The following is a 20515-nucleotide window of genomic DNA, read 5'->3' as shown; positions in this document are numbered from 1 at the left end:
CAGCCTCTGGAATAGCTGGGATTATAGATGTGCTCCACTGCTCCCAGCAAAGAAGACTAAAAAGACTAAAACTAAATATCACTTCTTAATCTTTCTGCAAGTAAGTTGGATTTATGAGGTTTTCTACTGATTATGTAGCAAGCCATTAGCATTTTATCCATCATCATATGTAATCTTTGTTTCTCTTTTAAAATGCAGGAATCTGATAAGGGTTGGCTTGAGCCATTATAGACCCTGGCTATGGTCTTGCCTAATGACTAAAGGTCTTATCTTAACTCCCTGCTCTGTGGGCCTGGGCTTCCTGAGCTGTGCGCTGAGAGTGTGTCTGGCTTCCCTGCCGGGCCCTGATCTTTGAGACAGACTTGGCCACAAGATCACATGCTGGTAACTGAGCAAAAGATCCTGTCATGCATTACTGGCCCAAGCTTGAGTAGAGTATGTACAGTGGTGGGTCCCCAGGGTGTACTTGCCAGCTCCTTTGAGAGTTCCCAGGACCTGTCTCCAATAATAGACTCATATTCTATTTCTGATCTGGGATGAATATTGATAACGTAATGGACACAGAGCACTCATTTTACGTTTTCATTCTATTATACTCCCTATGAGCCATGTGCTGTGGGCTTGAAGCAAGGCAGACCCAGGGTTCCCTCGTGGGCAGCCTCCCTCAGTTGGCTAAGGGTAGCCACAGCCTGAGTAAGTGAGTGAAGCAGAGGGTTCTGACAGATGCAGCTTGTCCTGTGTAGGATAGGTGCACAACTCCTTTCTTTCCCCCTCCCCCAAATTATTGGAATCGGACAGCTGGATTGGAAGAGGAAATTGAGGCCCCAGGAGGGAATCTGGGGAACTGAATGCTGGGGATAGTCTTTCTTATACTGTGCCAAAGGCTTGATGGCTGTTTGTTACTTTAAGGAAAAACATAAAACATGATTCCAACAATTTTCCCTCTTTCTCATCCATGTTCCTTGCTTCCTGACAGGCAGGTAGGCAGAGGAGGGTGAATTGCTTTTTTAGGCTCCTGTTTTCTCCCAGGGATTAGAGCAGGCTCAATTGGGCTTTAACACTTACGCAGGGTAACAGAGCTTCCTGAGGAATGTGAACCTAATTAGGGCTTCCAGGGTCAAGCCTGACAAAGAGGACACAAAACACCAAGTTAGGGAGAGCCCTTGAAGGAAGCAAAGAGAGTTAATAAAGTCCCTAATGCCTACATTGTGTGCCCATCCTTTGTATAGATCCCTCGTTATCTGCAGGCTCCTGGTGAAAGCCTGACCTGGGGTGCTCCCCAAATCTCTTCCCAGCCTAGGCACATTTCAGCAGCTTTGACTGAGGAGGCAGGGGATGAGGAAGCCATTGCATGTTGTCGGCAGCTCTGGTGGGCCCATAGTGTTCTGCAAATATTCCATGTGAACCAGCCTTAGGTTGCCACTGATCCCTTAAGACCTTTGTTGTTAGGGGCTGAATTGTGTCCCCTCGAATTCATGTTAGAGTCCTAACCCCTCAGGATGTGACCGTATCAGTTAGGAGGAAGTCATTAGGATAGGTTTTAATCCCATGTGACTGGTATCCTTATAAGAAGAAGGATAAGAAGAGTTTAGGACACAGACGCGAATCCAAGGATGACCCTATGAGGACACAGGGAGGAGATGTATTCTACAAGCCAAGGAGAGAGACCAACCCTGTCAATACCTGATCTCCCACTTTCAGCCTCTAACCCTGTGAGGAAATAAATTCCTGTTGTTTAAGCGGCTAGTTGGGTGTTTTGCTGCTGTGACGTCCACAGTGGGGCAAATGTCCCCCTCTCTTAGAGTTGTCACCATTAGGGGAGGGGGCAGTTTTCTTCTTCTTATTCTACATCATTCATAATCAATAATAATAATGGTAATAAAAACAATTGAGCCAGGGCTGGGGTTGTGGCTCAGAGGTAGGGCACTCACCTAGCATGTGTGAGGCACTGGGTTCGATCCTCAGCACCACATAAAAATAAAATATTGTGTCTACCTATAACTAAAAAAATAAATATTTAAAAACAAACAAACAAACAAAAACCAATTGAGCTGTTTATCTTTTCTCAATCTTCTACGTGATGGGAGTATAAAAACATCTTGCTGTTTTATCGATCATATATAACAAGTGAAGTGAAATATGTAAAATAATAAACATTCCTTCAAAAAGGCCTCTGCCCTCCCTCCACCCAGAGTGCTGCCATTTATAGAGCCATGAGAGGTGACCCAACCTGAATTACATGGAGGTTCCAGTGGCCAGCCAACCCTCCGTGTCTATAGGGGAGTCTTTCAGGCCAGGGAAACAGGTGACCTCTGACCTCTTTATGGTTTGGGAAAGAAAGCATGCCATCCTGGCTTTATGGTGAAGTTTCTTCATAAAGATAAAGAAGGAATAAGCTTCACTTCTAATTTTATGCAGCTTGTCTTATTTTTTAAAAAATATTTTTATTTATATTTTTTAGTTGTAAATGGACACAACACCTTTATTTTATTCATTTATTTTTATGTGGTGCTGAGGATTGAACCCAGGGCCTCACACATGCTAGGCAAGTGCTTTACCACTGAGCTACAACCGCAGCCCCATGCAGCTTGTTTATAGTTCCATTATTATAATTAAAGTCATTTATATAATGGTAGAACTTGTGCATGAAGTGGTGCCTCCTTGCTTGACTTAGCAAATTGCTTTCTCCTCATTTTCGAGGCTGAGGCTGGCTGGTGGCTCACCCTGCTTTCTAGACCCCTTTTGCACTTGTTTTGTACCTGAATGGTGGCTTTCTGTATGTGGGTGCACTGACCCCACACACTTTCATGACTTGGTTGGTGCTGCTGAACTCATTCACAGTTCCAGAATCCTGGCATGAACAAGATTCACCCAGGCCTGCTTGACTCCAGTGTGAGGAGAGTTCTCCTAGGACAAAAATACCTGGAGAGCAGGAAGGAAAAATGGATAGTAAAGAGAGCAAAAACTGCCCAGGCTCCCCACGGTAGTGGGTGACCGAGTGAAGGTGTGCTGGCAGTGAGAGTGGCCTCTCAGTTCTCGCTCCATGTTTCCTGGGGCTCTCAGGGCTCATTCATGTGACCTCACACAATCAGAATTTTTGGTGATTCACAAAAGGTTGAACTCACATTTAACCTTTATTCTATTTATAAAGTAATAGGTAAGGCATCAGAAATTTTGATGATTCACAAAAGGTTGAACTCACATTTACCTTTATTCTATTTATAAAATAATAGGTAAGGCTACATGTTTTTAGAGAAACTAGTAGAAAATTATCACTCTCTATTTGACTCTGTCCAAAAGAAAATATAATAGGAAGCAACCCCCAAAACTGAGTTCATAAGCTTCGTTGTATGAATCAGAGGGAGAACATGGCAAAGCGTGTGTTGAACTGAAGTCTTCTTTCTCTCCCTCAGGGCCTTGATCTCCAAGGGGTAGCAGGGGGCAGTGGGACAGGTAGTTACAGTGCATCCCAGTCTCTCTGAGTTGGATCTGCACTGAAGCCTGGGCTTCTGCCTGGTGCCTTAAGTGAGGGAGGCAGCGGCCTGGGTGAAAGTGCTTTCTCTGGTGAGAAGCACCTGTTAGCCAAAGCAGTAATTAACCTCCGTGATTGAATTCAGCGAGACTGAACTTTGGTTGGGTATGTGTACACACACCCTTAGAGATACACATGGACACTCATAATACACATAGAGACTCAGACAGACAGACAGACAAACACACACACACACACACACAAACATGAACAATTTCAAATGTACACACACATTCCCACAGGGTGTGCACACATATTCCCACACACAAACTCGGATATGTACACACACTTAGAAACTCACAGCACTGTCAAAACTCAGAAATAAACTGTCACACAGGCTCTTGTCCTTTTTTTCCTCCCCTATTTTTTGTGGTACTGGGGATTGAACCTGGGATGCTGTACCATTGAGCGACATCCCTAGACATTTCTATATTTTATTTTGAAACAAGATCTTGCTAAGTTGTTGAGGCTGATCTACAACCTACTGATCCTCCTGCCTCAGTCTCCTGAGTAGCTGGAATTGTAGGCATGTGCCACCACACCCTGCTATTTAAAAGTTTTTTTTTTTTTTTTTTTTTTTTTTTTTTATTGTGGTGCTGGGATGAAGCCCAGGGCCTCACTCACGCTTGGCAAGCATTATACTTCTGAAGAACACCCACAGGACCCATATTCTTTAAATATACATGGTCACATTCAAACTCATTCACATGCCCATGTATGCACACTTACACTCAACCACATGGTCCCAGTGACACAGTCAGACTGGGTGGAAGCCCTTGCCACCCCCTGCTTCCATCCTGTTGAACTGCTGGCTTTGAGACGAGGTTATCAACACCAGCCAGCTCAGGCGCCCACGTAGCCAGGTGTGGGCAGGGCACACCTTGTTTGTTTGTGGTTGTCCCTGGTAACAGTAGATTAGGCTTCAAACAGAACTGAGAGAAGGCCATAAAGTGGCTGTCACACGGGTCTCTCAGAGGGGCCACTATCAAGGGAGGGATAAGTCCTGGGGTGCTGTAGCCTGCAACCAGTGGCTCACGGCTCATGCTCCAAAGCCCGTGGCCCTCTCCTGGGATTTCCTCTAGCTTCCATGGGAGCTGCTATAGTCCCAGCCCCATCCCAATCTTGTCATCTCTTATCAATCCTGTAGTGAGGGTTTTAGTTCCTGTCAGCAGCATGAGGTGTTTGGGACCAGCCAGCATCTCCTCTGTGAGGACCTGCACACAGCAGCTCTCTCTGTGACTGAGCTTCTCACACATAGGATAAGATTTCTGGGCTGTGGTGAGGACTCAGGAGAATGACCTGAAGACACAGCACTTGGCCGTCTGGTCACATGTTTATGCGACTGATTTGTGCCTGCACATGGGGATCGAGCCATGCGTCAGGTGCAGCTCAGTGGGCCCTGCCCGGGTGCAAGCTTTACAGAATGGTTTCTGTGAACATGACAGTGTCAGTCTTTTGCCCAGTCCTGCAGTGCTGGCCCGTGCTGCTCAGTTGTCAGAACCGTCCATTGGCCAGGATGGGCTTTCTAAGAACTTACCTGCTAAAGACATATCAGCTTCTTCATGCTGAGCAAGGTCAGCCAACCTAGAGATGACCCAGGCTTACAGTGCTTCCTCTGTCAAAGCAAAAGGGTGAGAGAACCAGGGCATTTGGTCAGAGCAAGAATGGAAGATGGAGGAGCAGGCAGGTGACTTGCTGTGCTATCCTGATCTGACTCTGGGTGATCGCCCTCCTCAGTCACCTGACTCTCCATCATGGGAAGCTCCTTCTCCCTGGTGCAGGAGAAGTGGACTGGAGGTCTGAAGGTCAGAGAGCCAAGTGCAATGGCTGGTGATGAGCCCCAGAGTTTTGTGGGTTCCAGTGGTTGCTATGCGGCCTTATCCAGAGAAGATGTGTGTTTCTGCCTTTCTAGGCAGGTTGAAGTACTGAGGTGGCATCCAAGGTCCACCTTGCAAATGCATCAGAGCTGTTCAATGTGTTTTTAATGTTCAGACTATGCAGACTGATCTAAAGTAAGATGTGAACACCTTGGACTTGGTAGCCTTGATACATGGTTCTCACTGTGGTCAGCTGCCCTCCTTATTCTAAGGCAGGAGAAATAATATGGAAATAGCATCTATATCCAGCATCTGTATCTATATTTCCTGTCCTGAACGAATCCTGAAGTTTTTACTTGATCATGCATGGTCCCAGGCAAGGTGGAACTTGAGCAGCCCTTGCTCACAGAGCTTATCTCTCAGTTCCTGGAGGGCACTTGGGGCCAGGCCAGGTGGGCAGTGTTACTACATTCCATCTTGCCCTAGGGGGATGCACAAATGCACTTGATTTCTGGACTGAATTTTTTAGTGGCTGTTTTTTTTTTTTTTAATTCAAGTTTCTGATATTGTCTGGAGCTTTTCTTTTTTTTCTTGCAACAAACATGCTTCCAAACGATTAATTTAAAAGTTAATAGACTCTACTTTTTAGGACAGTTTCAGACTTTTAGAAAAATTGAACACAGGTCCTCATCTCCCTCATATAAACATATTATATCCTGTGACACACGTATTACACTTGATGGGCCAATATTGAAATGTTATTTATTAACCTAAGTCCATAGTTTATGCTGGGGTTCACTTTGGGTACTCTTCATTCTGTGAGTCCGCATGAAAGTTAATGGCACGCATCCCCCATGACAGAACCATGCAGAATAGTTTCACCGCCTAAAAATTTGTGTTCCATGTATTCATTCCTCCTTCCCCCAACTTGTGACATTCACTGATTCTTTTACTGTCTCCATGGTTTAGTCTTTTCCAGAATGTCATGTAGTTGGAATCATATAGCAGTATAAACTTTTCAGATTAACTTCTTAAACACAGTAATACCACTTCATGCTTTTCCATTCTTTCCATGCCTTGATAGTTCCTTTCTTTTGATCGCTGATTAATCTTGCCTAGAGTGGAATACAGACAATGACTTCTTAAAGGCAGGGGCTCCGATTGCACATTTCTTGTCAGCGTGTCACACATGTAGTGAGGCACAAGGATGCATGTGTGCATTGAGAATGTACTCTGCTTAGGGTGACATGAATCCCAGTGCTCTTTTACCATGGGATCTCCTTGTTCAGTGCCACCATCACCCTGTAAATTTTCTCAAGCTTTTATATATAACAAACAAATGAAAAGGATATGTCCCTGTTTGCCAGCTGCTGTGTGTGTGTGCAGAAGGAACTTCCAGTTAAAAGGGAAGGATGGGTGCCATGAGAGAATACCCCTGGCCCCAGCAGGAATGAGTCAGAATCCTGGTGGAGTAATGAGAGGCCCCAGACAAATGAATGACCATGTGTCACATATTCCTTGAGGAACTTACTGAGTAAGATAAGCAAAAAAGCTATAAATAGTTGCCACAGTAAGAACCAAGGTCACACTACCACCCACTCCAAACTGCAAGGACAATTAGTCAGATGCCTGGGTTTCTCCTTCCTTTCCACATTTCTAGAAAATTCTTTTGAGAATGGAAGCATGCCAGGGGTCTGGAGGTGGGAGAGCCAGGAGAGTGCTGAGGAGAGAGGCAGCTCATGGGGATTGAAATGTTGTTTGCAGGTGCTAGGGTCCTGGTCAGCCTCTCAGAGAAGCAAAAAGCAAGTTTGATCCCTAGCCGACTCATGACCCTTTGTACTCAGGAAGAGCTCTGCTTTCATGTAAGCAGAGACCCTGCTCTGTGCCAGCTGTCATTCTGAGCATCTCAGACACTATATCTTTTAATCTTCACAACTACCCCATAAAGAAGGTACTATTACTACCTATAGTTTTCAGATAAGAGAACTGAAGATCAGAGGGGTTTCAGGTCAATGTCCTATAGCTAGTAAGTGTCAGAGCGGAGAGGCTACTAAAGGCAAACCCTAAAAACGGGCTCTTTATCTCCACAGGGTCAGTTGTTCCTGATGTCTTTATCTCTCCTGCTTGGGTTTTAGCTTTGATTGTATTACTTTGCCTTGTATGTGTCTTTTTGGGGGTCAGGGTACCAGAGATTGAACTCAGGAGCACTCGGCCACTGAGCCACATCCCCAGCCCTATTTTGTATTTTATTTAGAGACAGGGTCTCACTGAGTTGCTTAGTGCCTCACTTTTTACTGAGGCTGGCTTTGAACTTGCAATCCTCCTGTCTTAGCCTTCTGAGATGCTGGGATTACAGGTGTGCGCCACCATGCCCGGCTACGTATGTGTCTTTCTTAATAAGCTGTCTCTTCTTTGGAGGACTGTGGTAGTGAAAGGAAATTCCTTTCCATCATCTCATGTGCTGACTGGAGTATCCACACTAACTTTGGCACATTTAGACTCTATTTTGAGTTCTACTTCTAGAAGCGGCTCTAGAAGAGTCGGTCCATTTTATGGAGAAAGCATGCCCCTGTGTGGGTGTGAGGAGTGTGGGCAGCTTGCAGATCACTCTGCAGAGCCCTCCACCTTTTTTGGGGTTAGCTTTCCATGATTCCCAGTGAGGAAGGGCTTGGATGGTTCAGAAGTTTCTGTTCTGAGAGTCCACCAGTTCTTTGAAATTGAAGGTGAGGGCTGGGGTTGTGGCTCAGCGGTAGAGCGCTTGCCTAGCACATGCCTTGGGTTCGATCCTCAGCACCACAAAAAATAAATTAAAAAATAATTTCTAATTTCTAATATATAAAAAATAATTTCATATATATATATATATTTAGAAACTGTAGGTGAAATTCTGTCTGTGTAAGCGATATGTATTTTTCTTGGAGGAAGGCTCTATAATCTTTCCCAAATTCTCAGAAAGGACCTGAACTTTCCCAAAGTTAGCAAAACACTGGATTCTGTTAAGTTCAGGCCCTCTGTGTCTTGAAATGCTACAACTTGGTGACTAGGACAGCAGTTAGTGATAGTGTAAGCCTTTGGGCACCTCCTTTGGCCATTAGGCCTAGTATTTTCTGAAAATCCATTTGCTTATTTGTTTCTTCTCCCTTTCAGGTGGTGATTCCCTGCTGTGTGCAAGTTCACCTGGAACAGGTAAGTCTTTTGCATTGTGTTGAGGACATTTTGTCCTCAGGTCGACTGTCTCTTGAAACTGTGCCCCTTGGGGGAGTTTTTCTGCCCAGATCTCTATAGGGACATTTGACCTTCTTATTCTTCCCATTTGTTTTCGTTAAGAGGAGAGAATCCATGTGCTTTTTTGTGGGAACTTCTCTTAAGATCAATAATAGGTATCTTCAGGGCTTGATTTCCCTGAGTCTGAGTTTCCTTGGCTGTCTTGGTGCTAAAAATGGGGACAGTGACAGTAGCTGTCTCACAGGGTGTCTATGTGGAAACCGTGATGCAAGCATTTGTGAACATTCAGGTCTGACACCTGCCATGATTTTATCAGGTTCAAGGTAAACACAGGATAACACTTTCTCTTCCGCTTGTTATTTGGTAAACATGAATTTCCATTTGTTCTTTAAATGAAACTCCTTAGAATTTCATATTTCTTTGGGTGTTTTCTTTGCCTCCACCCATTGGAGATGAAGGGGTTAAACCTTGTTTCTAGTGACTTATTAGCTTCTTGGACACCTGTGGGGCTCAGGAAGGTAGAATACAGACTACCTCTTATTACAAATCGGAAGTGATCCTGGCGGGGGGCAATGTAAGCAGCCTTTTGCTGCTGGGGAGAGTGTACTGCCCTGCCCTGCCCTGCCTCACCATGAGGGAAGGAGATACCTGCACTTGCCACCTCCTCCAGGTACCTATCAGGTGTGCTGCATTTAGCTCCCAAACTGGATGGGCATCTTGTCCTTAGCCCCGATTTTGCCTTCAGCATCCATTGGGTTCCTCTGGGGTTTTTGCCCTTCTGCCTTACTGTCTCTGTGGGCTGAGTTCAGAGGCCTCCAGACAGGAGGCTGGTTGTAAACTATTCTCTGAGGGTTTGGCTGAAGGGTGGTGCCACAGCCTGGTGAATCAGAGCCTCTGAGTTCAGAGCCTGGCACCACCACTGAGCCTGTCTCCTTCTTTACTTAGAGGGGTTAGGGTGCTCCCTAACCTAGCTGATGGCAAAAGGCAGGGAAAAGGGATTCATGGTGGTTAGGCATGCCACATGTTGTTATTGTGCTCCCTTCAATACTATCACATGCTGTGGGTCTCTGTACTTGTGGGGGAGCAAAATGTGCATTAAAGGTCAAAGGAAGATAAAAACAACACAGGTCTCCGGGAAATCTAAATACCTACAAACTATGCCAGACACCTTGGTGGAACATCAAGAGCTGAGGCCCTCAGGGACGGCACCGACTTCTGTCCAGTTTGCCCTGCTGGCCTCAGTGCTGCCCCGAGCTGACCAACTACTTCCTCCCCTTCACTATTTTGTGGCGCTCATAGCCAGGGTCTTGGGGTGTGTCTTTGTGTACTCTTGGCTTTGATAGGCTGCAGTTTGTCTCTGTGATTGAGGGGGATGGGGGGCTGTGTGCCACTCTGAGAACCTTGCTGAAGCCCATTTTCCCCAGGGTCCTCTGTAGTTCTGCCCTGTGCACAGAGGCTTTTTTGTCATCAGATTTATTGGTAAGTCGTAGACACCTGTCCTGCTGGAATGCCACATCTGTGCACCAGGTCCAAAGGGTCTCTGTGAGGGTGTCCACCTTGGCTGCTGGGGGTTTCTCACTGGGTTCCTCAGAGTCCCTAGTGTTTGGAGAGGATCCTCTCAATCTTCTGGACACAGCTTCGCACCACAGTAGGATGTGATTTGCTTTCAATGAGTGTGGACACTAAGACAGCTGGCTCTTTTTCTAGCCCGGCCCACTCCTCTTGCAGCTCTGTGTGTGAATGTGTGTGTTTTAGGTATGCATTGTTATATGTGTTTGAATATGAAGATGTGTGTTATTCATGTACTTGTGTTATACACATATGTACACATATATAAATGGGAATTATATAGGTACCTGTTACATGTTGTGAATGTGTGTATTAAATATGCATTTGTTGTGGGTATATAGATATGTGTAAGGTTTTTGTGTAATATAGGTATATGATTGTGCAGATGTGTGTATCATGCATCTAATTATGTACATGAATGTGTAGATAGATGTACATTTGACATGTAGTTGTTATAGGTATAGGTGTGTATGTTTGTGCAATTGTCATTTATATATGAATGTGGGTATTATATATGCACTTCTTATATGACTGCATAGATATGTATGTACTGTGAATGTAATTATGTATACATATGTTATATGTATATGATTGCAAAATGTGTATTTTGTATGTGTTTTTTCCACATTTTTATTGGTGATGTGTTTGTAATAGGTATATAAATGTGTATTATGTAGTAATTGTTATACACATGATATATAGGCATGTGTATTATGCATGTAGTTGTATGCATGTGAATGTGTGTATGGTACATGTAATTTCTGTATGTATGTGAATGCATAAATTTGCATTTTGCATGAGGTTGTTATACCTGTGATTATTATGTATATGTGTGTATGTGTGTCATTGTCATGTATCAAATATAAGTGTATTGTGTATATACTTGTTATATGTGTATTCTTTGTTACATGTGTGCTCATTATGCATATGATTTTTAAGTGTATATAAATGTATGTATACTTTCATGATGGAGACAGGTTCTAAGAATGCTTTCATTATTAGGTGATTTTTGTCTAACATCATAAAATGTACCTAAATAAACCTGGGTGGTATAGCCTACTACACACCTAAGCTATATGGTGGAGCCTATTGTTCATTGTTTTTAATGCTTCCAACTTTTTTGGTTAAAAACTAAGACACAACACACACATTAGCCGGAGCTTGCTCAGGGTCAGGATCATCACAGATCTTCCTTTGGAAGATCTTCTGAGGCAGGAACACTCCTGAAGCTGTCATCTCCTATGACAGCAATGCTGCCTTCTGGAATCCCTCCTGGAGGATCTGCCTGAGGCTATTTTACAGTTAATCTTTTTATAAGTAGGAGTGCACTCTAAAATAAGGATAAAAGATACAGTATAGTAACCACATAAACCAGTAATATAATCATGTCTTATCATTATCAAATATTTTGTACTATTAAATTGTGTATTGCTCTACTTTTGTACAACTGGCAGCACAGTAGGTTTTTTACACCAGCATCACCACAAACATGTGGGCAATGTGTTGCATCACTGCATTAGAACAGCTGCAGTGTCAGCAGGTGACAGGAATTTTCCAGCTCGGTTATCATCTTATAGGAGTATTGTTGTATTCAAATTGTCATTTTGTGCATGTGACGCTGTGTGTGTGTGTGTGTGTGTGTGTGTGTGTGTTTCCCTGTGAGGACCATGCATGAGTCCAGTCTGTGCTCCTAGCTCTCTGTGACCTTTTCTAAACTGCTTTGACCAGCAGTTCTCTAAGTGTGGCCCTGGGCCAGCAGCCTCAGCATTGCCTAGAACCTGTTAGAAATGCATAGTCCCAGGCCAGCCAGTCCTGCTGAATCAGGAACCATGGGCTGGAGCCCAGTGATCTGTGTTTTAAAAAACCCTTGGGAAGGTCAGTGCAGCTCAACTGTGAGAATCACAGCTGTGAGCTGGAGCTAGTGCAGGGCTCTTATGTGGGTGTGCTGGTCAGGTGTGGCCTTGGCTGTGTACTGCCTCTCCTCAGCTGCCTCTATGCATGGCAGTCTGAGCCCAGAGACCCTTATCTTTTCCAGTGTGTAACTTTTCCCCGTAAGCAGGGTTGTGCTGTCTTCCTCATGCCTGTGGAGGGATAAATGGAAGGGTGGATATGGCCACAGCAGCCCAGCTCTCATCCCTTCGGCCTCCTTGTGCTGGGTGAAGTGGTATAAACTGATCCTCCTCTGTCCAGTGGAACTTGTGGGGAGGGTTTGGACCTGTATATTTCTCAGGGCAAAAAGCATCCAATCCTTTTTTCTCTCATGCCCCTGCTTGGGCCAGGAACCTTCTTGGCACAGGGGTTCCGAGTGCTTTGGACTGGCACAATGACAGACCTTCAGATAACACCCATATTCCGGCAGGCCTTGGGAATCCCCTGGACCATTTGGTCCTGACCAGGTTACCTGAGAGCAGTTTTTATTTTCTCTTTGTTAACCATTCATCAAGCACCTGCTGGGTGGTTAGGCTACCCCCTGGGGCTCAAAAATGTGAAGAAACTCTCCAAGGTCACCCAGGTGCTGAGAGGCCCTTGCAGGCCTGACCTTGGCTTCTTTGTCTGCTTGTGTCTGTGCACTTTCTACCTTTCCAGAGAAGGGACACATTCATTACTACTGCTTCTAATTTTTTGATATGCCACATTTGTTAAATCAAGGATAAATTGTGGTAGGGGAAAAAAAAAAAACCCCCGCACATGTTGTTAGTAGAACTTGAGTGGAAATTAGTGGTTATTTAATACCACTGTTTTGGGCTCAGGATTGGTGTTTTGGGGCAGGCTGCGTTGCACATGGATGAACATGACAGATGGAGGTTTTGGTGTGCCCTTTGAGCCTTGTCACATCGTCCTGGGTCTTGGCGCTGCTTGAGCTGATGCATAGGGGGGTTCCTACAGGGTCTCTCTGGTTCTCTCCCTCCTCCTCTTACCTCACATGCTGTCGGGAATCATGGTGACTCCTGTCCTTGGACTTCATGACTCAGGCAGCCTTCCAGCTTTGGGAACAGACGATCTGCTTGATTTTTGGATGCTCCATATGTAACTGTGGCTGTCAGTGGTCAGCTCTGAGGCCACCCTCTGTTCCCTGGGGTGCGAATGTCCCTGCATTTGCTTATGTCCTGCCCTAGACCCGGCTGCCCCACTCTGTCCCATACCAGTGGCACTTCCTCCACTTGGCTCCTTTGCCACCTGCCTCTGCTCTGCAGATGTAACCTGGGGGCTGGGAGCCCTCCCAGGAGGTTGCAGCATAGCTTCATCCCAGCACGTTTTAACATTGCAAGCTGCTAGGTCTGCCAGAATTCCTGTGGTAGCACGGAGTTGGGGCATGATTGTTTTGAAACTCTCTGGCATAATTCACTGGTCTCAGCAGAGAGAAGGTGGTGATGGCCCATGCCAGCCAGACTTAATGACTGCCCGTGACAGCCCATGATCAACTGTAGGAGCATCTGTCACCTTGATGATGTTATGCCTGTGAGTGAGTCGAATTTGTCTGTGGGGCCTTTATGACCACCTGGTGGTGTTTCCGACACGAGGAGGGAAGAGACCTTTCCTATAGCCATCGTGTACTGATCCAGCGGCTGTTTGCCTGTGATGTCGGTTTTCCTATTACTTCTCCAAAGCGGAATCTTCTTCTGTTTATTGCTGTGGTTTATGTTAATGGGACGTGAGGTTAGAGTAATGCATGTGCTAAAAAAAGGTCAGTCATTGCGTTAAGACTAGAGGCTGGGGGCAATCTCCCTTTGTAAATGTTAACATAGCTGATGAAACATGCAGACAGGCTGAGAGTTTCCTGGGAGCCAATGTGAAAAGGAAGCCACAATTAGTGACAGGTATCTTATCTGAAAGGAGGGGGAAAAGGCAGAAACTGCAGAGAAAATATGTGGGAAATTATGGAGGGTGTTGACTAAGTTGATGGATTTGTCTTGAGCCAAGACATAGGGCAAATGTTCCTGCCTGTTCACAGGCATAGTGCAATGATTGTTGCAGAGACAGTTGTTTCAGACAAGCTGTTACAGTGTAACCATGTGTTGTAATAAGATCCTCAGTGATGGGAGAGGTGGTCCTGCTCTTTAGGACTATGCTCCAGCTGTTCTGTAGATCTCCATGTGCATGTACACTACTTGCTCACATGTACACCCAAGCACAGAGTGTACTAGTTCTTATGAATGAGCATGGAACTAAAGTCAAATCTGGAACCATCCAAGCTGTGAATACTAGAGAGCTCCATGACCTTGATTTGACTCCTTTTGTTTTGTGGGCTCCATGTTCCCCTTCTGTAAAATGGGATTCCCACCACTTTCCTCTGGGATCTCTGTGAGATTAGAATGAAATGAAGTATTAAAATTCTCAGCACTGCTCAGGAAATATGTGATGAATAGGGAAAGCCTGACTTGCTGTTTCTTGGATTTGAGAGGACAATGAAGTCCTTTTAGTTCTGCAGGCCTGGCTGTTTGTTTTGTGTTTTGATCTTGTACTCTTGCCATCTGATGGGACAGAACCAGTCTGATGAGCTGCAGGGGACGTCCTCTGCTTCCTGAGGGTAAGGACATGAGGAAAGATACTCTGGATTACTTGGATCCTGTGATCCCTTGATTGGAGAACAAGGACCTCAAGGCCTGGGGTTGGAACAAGGGTATATGGCATATGTGCTTCTCTGCTTGGTAGGTGCTGTTTTTCAGGGTGGTTTCCTCTGACGGCTGCCTAACTATTGTATAAACAGTGGTAACAGCTTTTTGTTGAAGTTCCAATGGCAGAATATTTTGCTTCTGTCCATCTTACCTTTACCTTCCCACACGTCACCCAAGGGAGCTGGTTCCTATCGGTGCAGGAATCCTGACACTCTTGAGGTGTAGGCATGGCTTTTGTTAGGAGACCATGGAGTCCATGTGTCTGACCTGGTTCCATGCCAGACTCCTAGGCTACCCCCAGTATCCAGGGAGTGGCCTTGGCACAGCCAGCCCTGAGGATGTCTGCACTGTTTACAGAGTGGCCGCTGTCCTTGAAGAAGGCCTGGTTCGTGTTCCAGACTTCTGGTGGCCTTCCAGTGGCTATGTGTGGGAGGTGGGCAGGACAGTGCCAGCTGCAACAGCTCAAGAACAGGTGCAGAGAACCCCGTCCAGCTGCTGGCACACACACTGAGTGCTTTTGCTGGTTTCTCATGTTGGAGGAGAGGTCATATCAGAATAGCTTCTGAGTCATAACAGCTTTGGTTCCCTTTGTTTAATTAAAGTGAAGCCAATGGACTGTTTCCATCAAAGGTGACATCAGGAGTCAGGTTACATTGTCTAAGCCTGGAGTTTTCAAACTGGCTTTTGCCAACCGTCCCCTGATACTGTTGTGTGTATGCATGTGTGTGTGTGTGTTTGTGTCTGTGTTGCATGTATGTGCATGCAGTGTGTGTGTTATGTGTATGTACATTGGCACCTTGTTCAATAAGGTTTGTTTAACTCTTAAAACCACCCAGAGCAAGCTGTCTTGAGTAATGAGCTCAACAAGGACAAATTGTGACTGTTTCGGAAATCCGTGACACGTTTCATTCTTGCCTCTTCCACTGGTGGCCCACGACAGAGTCTCACAAAGCATCTAAGTTATTTTCAGAAGGAATGCCTACCAAGTGGATAAATAGAAACTTCTGGTGAATGAAAAGAACTTACTTTAATGGTACCCTTTTAATTTCATTGCAAATTAAGCAGCAGCAAATTTCAAGCAAATTTCAAGCTTTTCATTTGTCAAATATGGGGTTGGATGCTTTGTGAATAGGTGCTGAGAGTCCAGTAACCCAGGACTGTCATTCAGGTAACCTTGAGTTCATGGGCTATATAGGTCTCTTCTGATGGTCTCTGTCTGTAGTGTCTCTTAGATTTTTATCACAAAAGACTTCATGGAAGTCTCATGCATGAATTTCTGGTCTTCATGGCCTATAAATCCAGGCAATGGATTGGGCAGTGATTATTTTCTACCTGTAGTACCTTTCCACAACATTTCCAGTGGTAAACTTCAGAAACACAAAGCCACTGAGGTACATACCACAGCAAAATTGTAGCTATGCAGTTATCACTGTTTTTTGAAAATCACCCACATATGCCCACCTGCGTCTCAGGGTTCACCACTGCCCATGTCAGATTCTGTATGTCTCATTAGGAGTCTTCATGCAAACATATTGAAGTCTCATTGTATCAGCCCAACAACAGGCCTTGTTCTTTAACCTTTGTGATCTTCAGGAAGCAGAGAGGGAAGGCTCAGAGTTCCATTGGGTCAAAGTCCAGCCATTCCATTTTTGTAAGGATAGCCAGATTCCATATCTGTGCCTTTGGCAAAAGTCAAGTGAGTCCCAGAAATGTGAAAAACAACAACAGCAAAAAAAAAACAAACAAAAAAACCCACAGTGATTACACCTTGACACTCAGTTATTCCAGAGTGCTTTTGCAGATAGTCTGCACACACAGTACTGAGGTGTTGAAAGGCACCACAGAAGATCCTTGTTCAAAGGGGACAAGAGGGAAGGGAGGATCCAGGGACACCAAGCAGGCTGGCATTAACAAGGGAAGCCAGATTAGATCTAGGAGGTGGTAACACACATGAGGTTGGGAGACTAGATAGTGGGCAGAGGGGAGGCCAGTCACTGTTCTAACTCAAGTTCCTGGGGAGCACCCATCCTTGCTTGGGTGTGAGCCTCAGGCCCTCAGTCCTGGCTGTTGTGTCCTATGCAGCCTTGGGTCTCTGTCTCATCTCCCAGCCTCATCCCAGGGAAGGTGTGGGTGCTGGTGCCAGTTGGTTCTTTCTCCTAAGAACAAGTGCAGGCTGACAGGATGGGCAGGATTCACTGTGGGAGAGGAATGGGGAGAAGAAGAATGAGGTGCATATGACCTGAGAGGTGGGCAGGGAATCTCTGTTCCCAAGATCACTTGCAGCCATTGGTTTGGACACCACCAGCCCCCTTGAGGATGGCCCGGAACAGGCCCCACTCCCGGGACTGGTCTGATGTAGACACATCATCAGTTTATTTCCCAATTCCCTATTTCCTATCTCCCACTCGGGTCCCAGAGTCCTTTGGGGTCTGAGTCAACATTAAGGTATTGCATGGAGAGCTTGAGGGGTGGGAGTTTAAAACCATAATCTTGAACAGTTCTCAGATTCTTATCTTCTTAATTCTGCATGTCACCCCCTTGAAGGTTTTTCTTCTTTATTTCATGGCACATGTGACTCACCTGATGGATGATGCAAAGTGTGCACTGGTGAAGAGGGGCAAGCCCATAGGTGCGTTTTTCAGTTAAACTCACACCTGGTTTTTCAGGTAAAGAAACTATGTGCAGCAAAAGGCAGGTTTGGAAACAAATAGCCAGAGCCTCTCCTTCTTGGCCCCAGAGGACACATCTTTCGTGATGTGGGAGGTACAATCATGTTGCCCTGAAACTCGCCCCATTCCATTATTTCAGGAGAACCAGATTCCACATCTGTGGCTTTGGCAAAAGTCAAGTGACACCCAGAAATTTAAAACAACAATAGCAGCAATAGCAGCAGCAGCAACAGCAACAACAACACAGTAAAACCTCAGAATGTGGCCTTATTTGCAATAATTATGGAGGTGAGGTCATTCTGAAATAGGATGGGCCAAAAGCCAATGATTCATGTCCTTATAAAAAGAGGAGAGGACACATGGAGATGCATGGGGACAAGGCCATATGATGAGGGAGGCAGAGGTCAGAGCTGTGTATCTCTAAGCCAGAGAACTCCAAGGATTGCAACAGCCATGAGAGAGTGGAAAAGGTAGGGGGGATTCTCCCTGCAGCCCTCAAGAGGGAGCATGGCCCCGCCTACACCTTGATTTCAGATTTCCAGGCCTCAGATCCGTGAGAGAATAAATGCCTTGAAGCTGCCCAGTGTGCGGTACTTGTTTACAGCGGCCCTAGGAAGTTTGCAGGGTTGATAGCTCCCTTCACTTCTGTCTTGCTGCTTCATCGTTCCCCATTCATTTCTAGAACTTCTTCTTGGCCCATGGAGTAAAGAGGAAGCTGCTCCAACTGCAGGGCAGTGAGGCGGCCTGAATAGGAACCAGCAATGGCCACCACGAAGTCAGAGAAAGGTCTGGGTGGCCCTTCTGTGAACTGTCCCAATTATTTGCATGGAACACATCTTCAGAACGAGCAGAGAAAGTAGCAAAGGATGTCTGTAGATATGGTTTGAAAGAGGAGCCTTTGGTTATTGGGCAGGGCTGTGAAGTCCACTGCCCCAGGACTTTTGCAGGAAAACAGAGCCTTCCTAGCCTGAGGGTCCCAGGGTCTAAGTCAGGGTGAGCCCAGGGATGGAAAGGGAAGCTTGTTCCTTCCAGGACTCCATGAATGAGTTGGACCCAGGACAACCTGCTGCTCAGAGCCATGCCCATTTTCACAGACAGTTCCAGGAAGGTGCCCAGACCTTTCCCCACCAACCCCTGTTTTCAGCTTTTCCCTGAAGCATCTCACCACCCCCAGGCCATCTTGGCCCAGCAGGCCCAAATCTTTGGGAATGTCCATCCCCGCCCCTTTTAACCACAGGCTAAACTTTGATCCATACTTTTCTTTGATTTCACCATCCCTTCCCACACCTAAAACAACATCCCGTCTTTGGCTGTTTCCAACTTGGAGGGTGGGAGCTGCCTGGATTTCTGGGAAAGGCAGGCCGGTGAGGTTTCCCATAAGCCTGTGCATTTCCTTCAGAAGCCTGTCATCCATGGCCTGCTGGACGCCTTTAGGTCTCAGTTCATTGACACGCCAAGAAACAAGGGGAAACCCTCAACAAATTAGAGAAAGCACACTCCACAGTGCTGAGCCTCCCACACGTGGGTGGTGGGCCCGCTGCCTTTGTAGCTGGTATTTGAAAGCCTGAGGGGTACGATTCTGCCCTGAAGCTATTGTCCCACCTCTGCAGGTGGGGGAATTATGAGACATCTACAGCAGCCTGTGTGTTAACCCTGGGGTGGTGTCGGCTTACATTCAAGGAGCACAAAGCCTTAGCTAATGATTAAAAACCTGTCCTGGGCTGCAGGCCCCGTCACACCTGCGGTGACTTGTCTGTGCCACCAGGTGTGTGGTGCTCACTTGGTGCTGGATTCCCACTGCCCTGGTTACTAAGTATGCCTGTGGGTTTAGGGTTGGAGCCCTTCTTTGGGCCCTGAGACTCTAATTCTACAGTGAGAGTTGGTGCTGCCAGCCCTTGACCCCCAGGCCCACATTTACCTAGTCCCTTTGTGTGACTGGAGGTCAGTTCAAAGTCACTTCTACTTAAATATTGATGGCCTTCTGCAGATCACTGCAGGTAACCTTTCTCTGATCACTGCAGGTATCCTTTTTCTGAGGGACCCACCAACTGGGTGAATGCACTGGGGCAATCTGATGAGTGGTTTTTTTTTTTTTGTTTTTATTTTTTGCACAGATTGTAGCAATCCCACATTTTAATTTGGAAGGGGCTCTTGAAGGCAGTGGTCCCTTGTGATCTATGGGGAGATAGCAAGCAACTGCTGAAGGGGAAAATCAAATGCTTTTTAATTTTTATTATTATTCGTTTTAAGGTGCTGAAGCTATTGTTTGGAGAGAGGGTAGCCTGTGACAGTATAGCATTACAAACCCTGGGTAGGGGGAGGCATTTATTGGCACAGCACTTAAATTACTCTACTCAGCAAGTAGATTATGCATCACACGTGCTGCGCCTACCCCCAAGTCCCCATCCATTCCTAGGAGAGGGGGGCTGGTTAGTGTGGGAACTCCTGCCCAGGTTCCTCCCTGCCTATGTGGGCCTTGTTCTCTAACCTCTTATCTTCACATGTGGGTGTGGGTGACTGATCCATGGTCTCCTATATTCAAAAAAAGCCTCTGTTAAGAGAAGCAGGTGCCTGTGGAAGCTTCCTGGAGTTGCTGAGAGTACCTTTGAGCTGTCTAGGAGGTCACTCCCTCTGTGTTGGCATTGCCACCGCTATCCTGAGTTAGGTGTTTCCCTGCCGGCCGCAGGGCACCTCCATGCTGGAAGTCAGGAGCTGTGGCCTCTCTGTCTTCACGGCCGCTGTCACAGTGGAATTCTCCTAGTGCACTTGTGGCAGATTTGTTTAGAATATGTACTTCCCCTCCAGTATTAGGTAACGCTTTTTGTAAAAAAAGAAAAGAGGTTTCATTTACTGGAAATCATGCCATGTTTGGTGGCTCAATTACACAGAGGGAATAAGGAGTTTCATGTTTAACTACATGGGTACTTTCCAGTTTACTGAAGAGTTTTCTCCACTTGATTAACACTGTTTATCAACGTGGTGACCATGACACTCCTTATCTTGGTTTTCCCCTGGGCCTTGGGCATGAGGGGCAGCTGTGGCCTGTCATTCCAGAATGAACTGGGCCTGGAGAGCAGGATCAGCTTC

At 45.9% G+C, this 20515-nt stretch overlaps 1 protein-coding gene across 6 annotated transcripts in view; it reads left to right on the top strand.

Annotated features, from left to right (window-relative positions):
* Nucleotides 1-20515, top strand: part of Tns3 (tensin 3) — a 266521-nt gene that overhangs the window by 81166 nt on the left and 164840 nt on the right. For 5 of the 6 annotated variants that reach the window (XM_048786578.1, XM_015490306.2, XM_048786577.1 and 2 more), the window contains one exon: nucleotides 8497-8535. In XM_048786578.1, the coding sequence (XP_048642535.1) occupies nucleotides 8497-8535 (39 nt within the window). Of the gene's footprint in view, nucleotides 1-8496; nucleotides 8536-13472; nucleotides 13603-20515 lie in introns of those variants that run through there. The other variant, XM_015490304.2, reaches the window with a different exon arrangement.

Source organism: Marmota marmota, unplaced genomic scaffold (genome assembly GCF_001458135.2).
Source record: "Marmota marmota marmota unplaced genomic scaffold, marMar, whole genome shotgun sequence".
NCBI classification, from domain to species: domain Eukaryota; kingdom Metazoa; phylum Chordata; class Mammalia; order Rodentia; family Sciuridae; genus Marmota; species Marmota marmota.
This window is presented reverse-complemented; position numbering and strand designations above follow the sequence as displayed.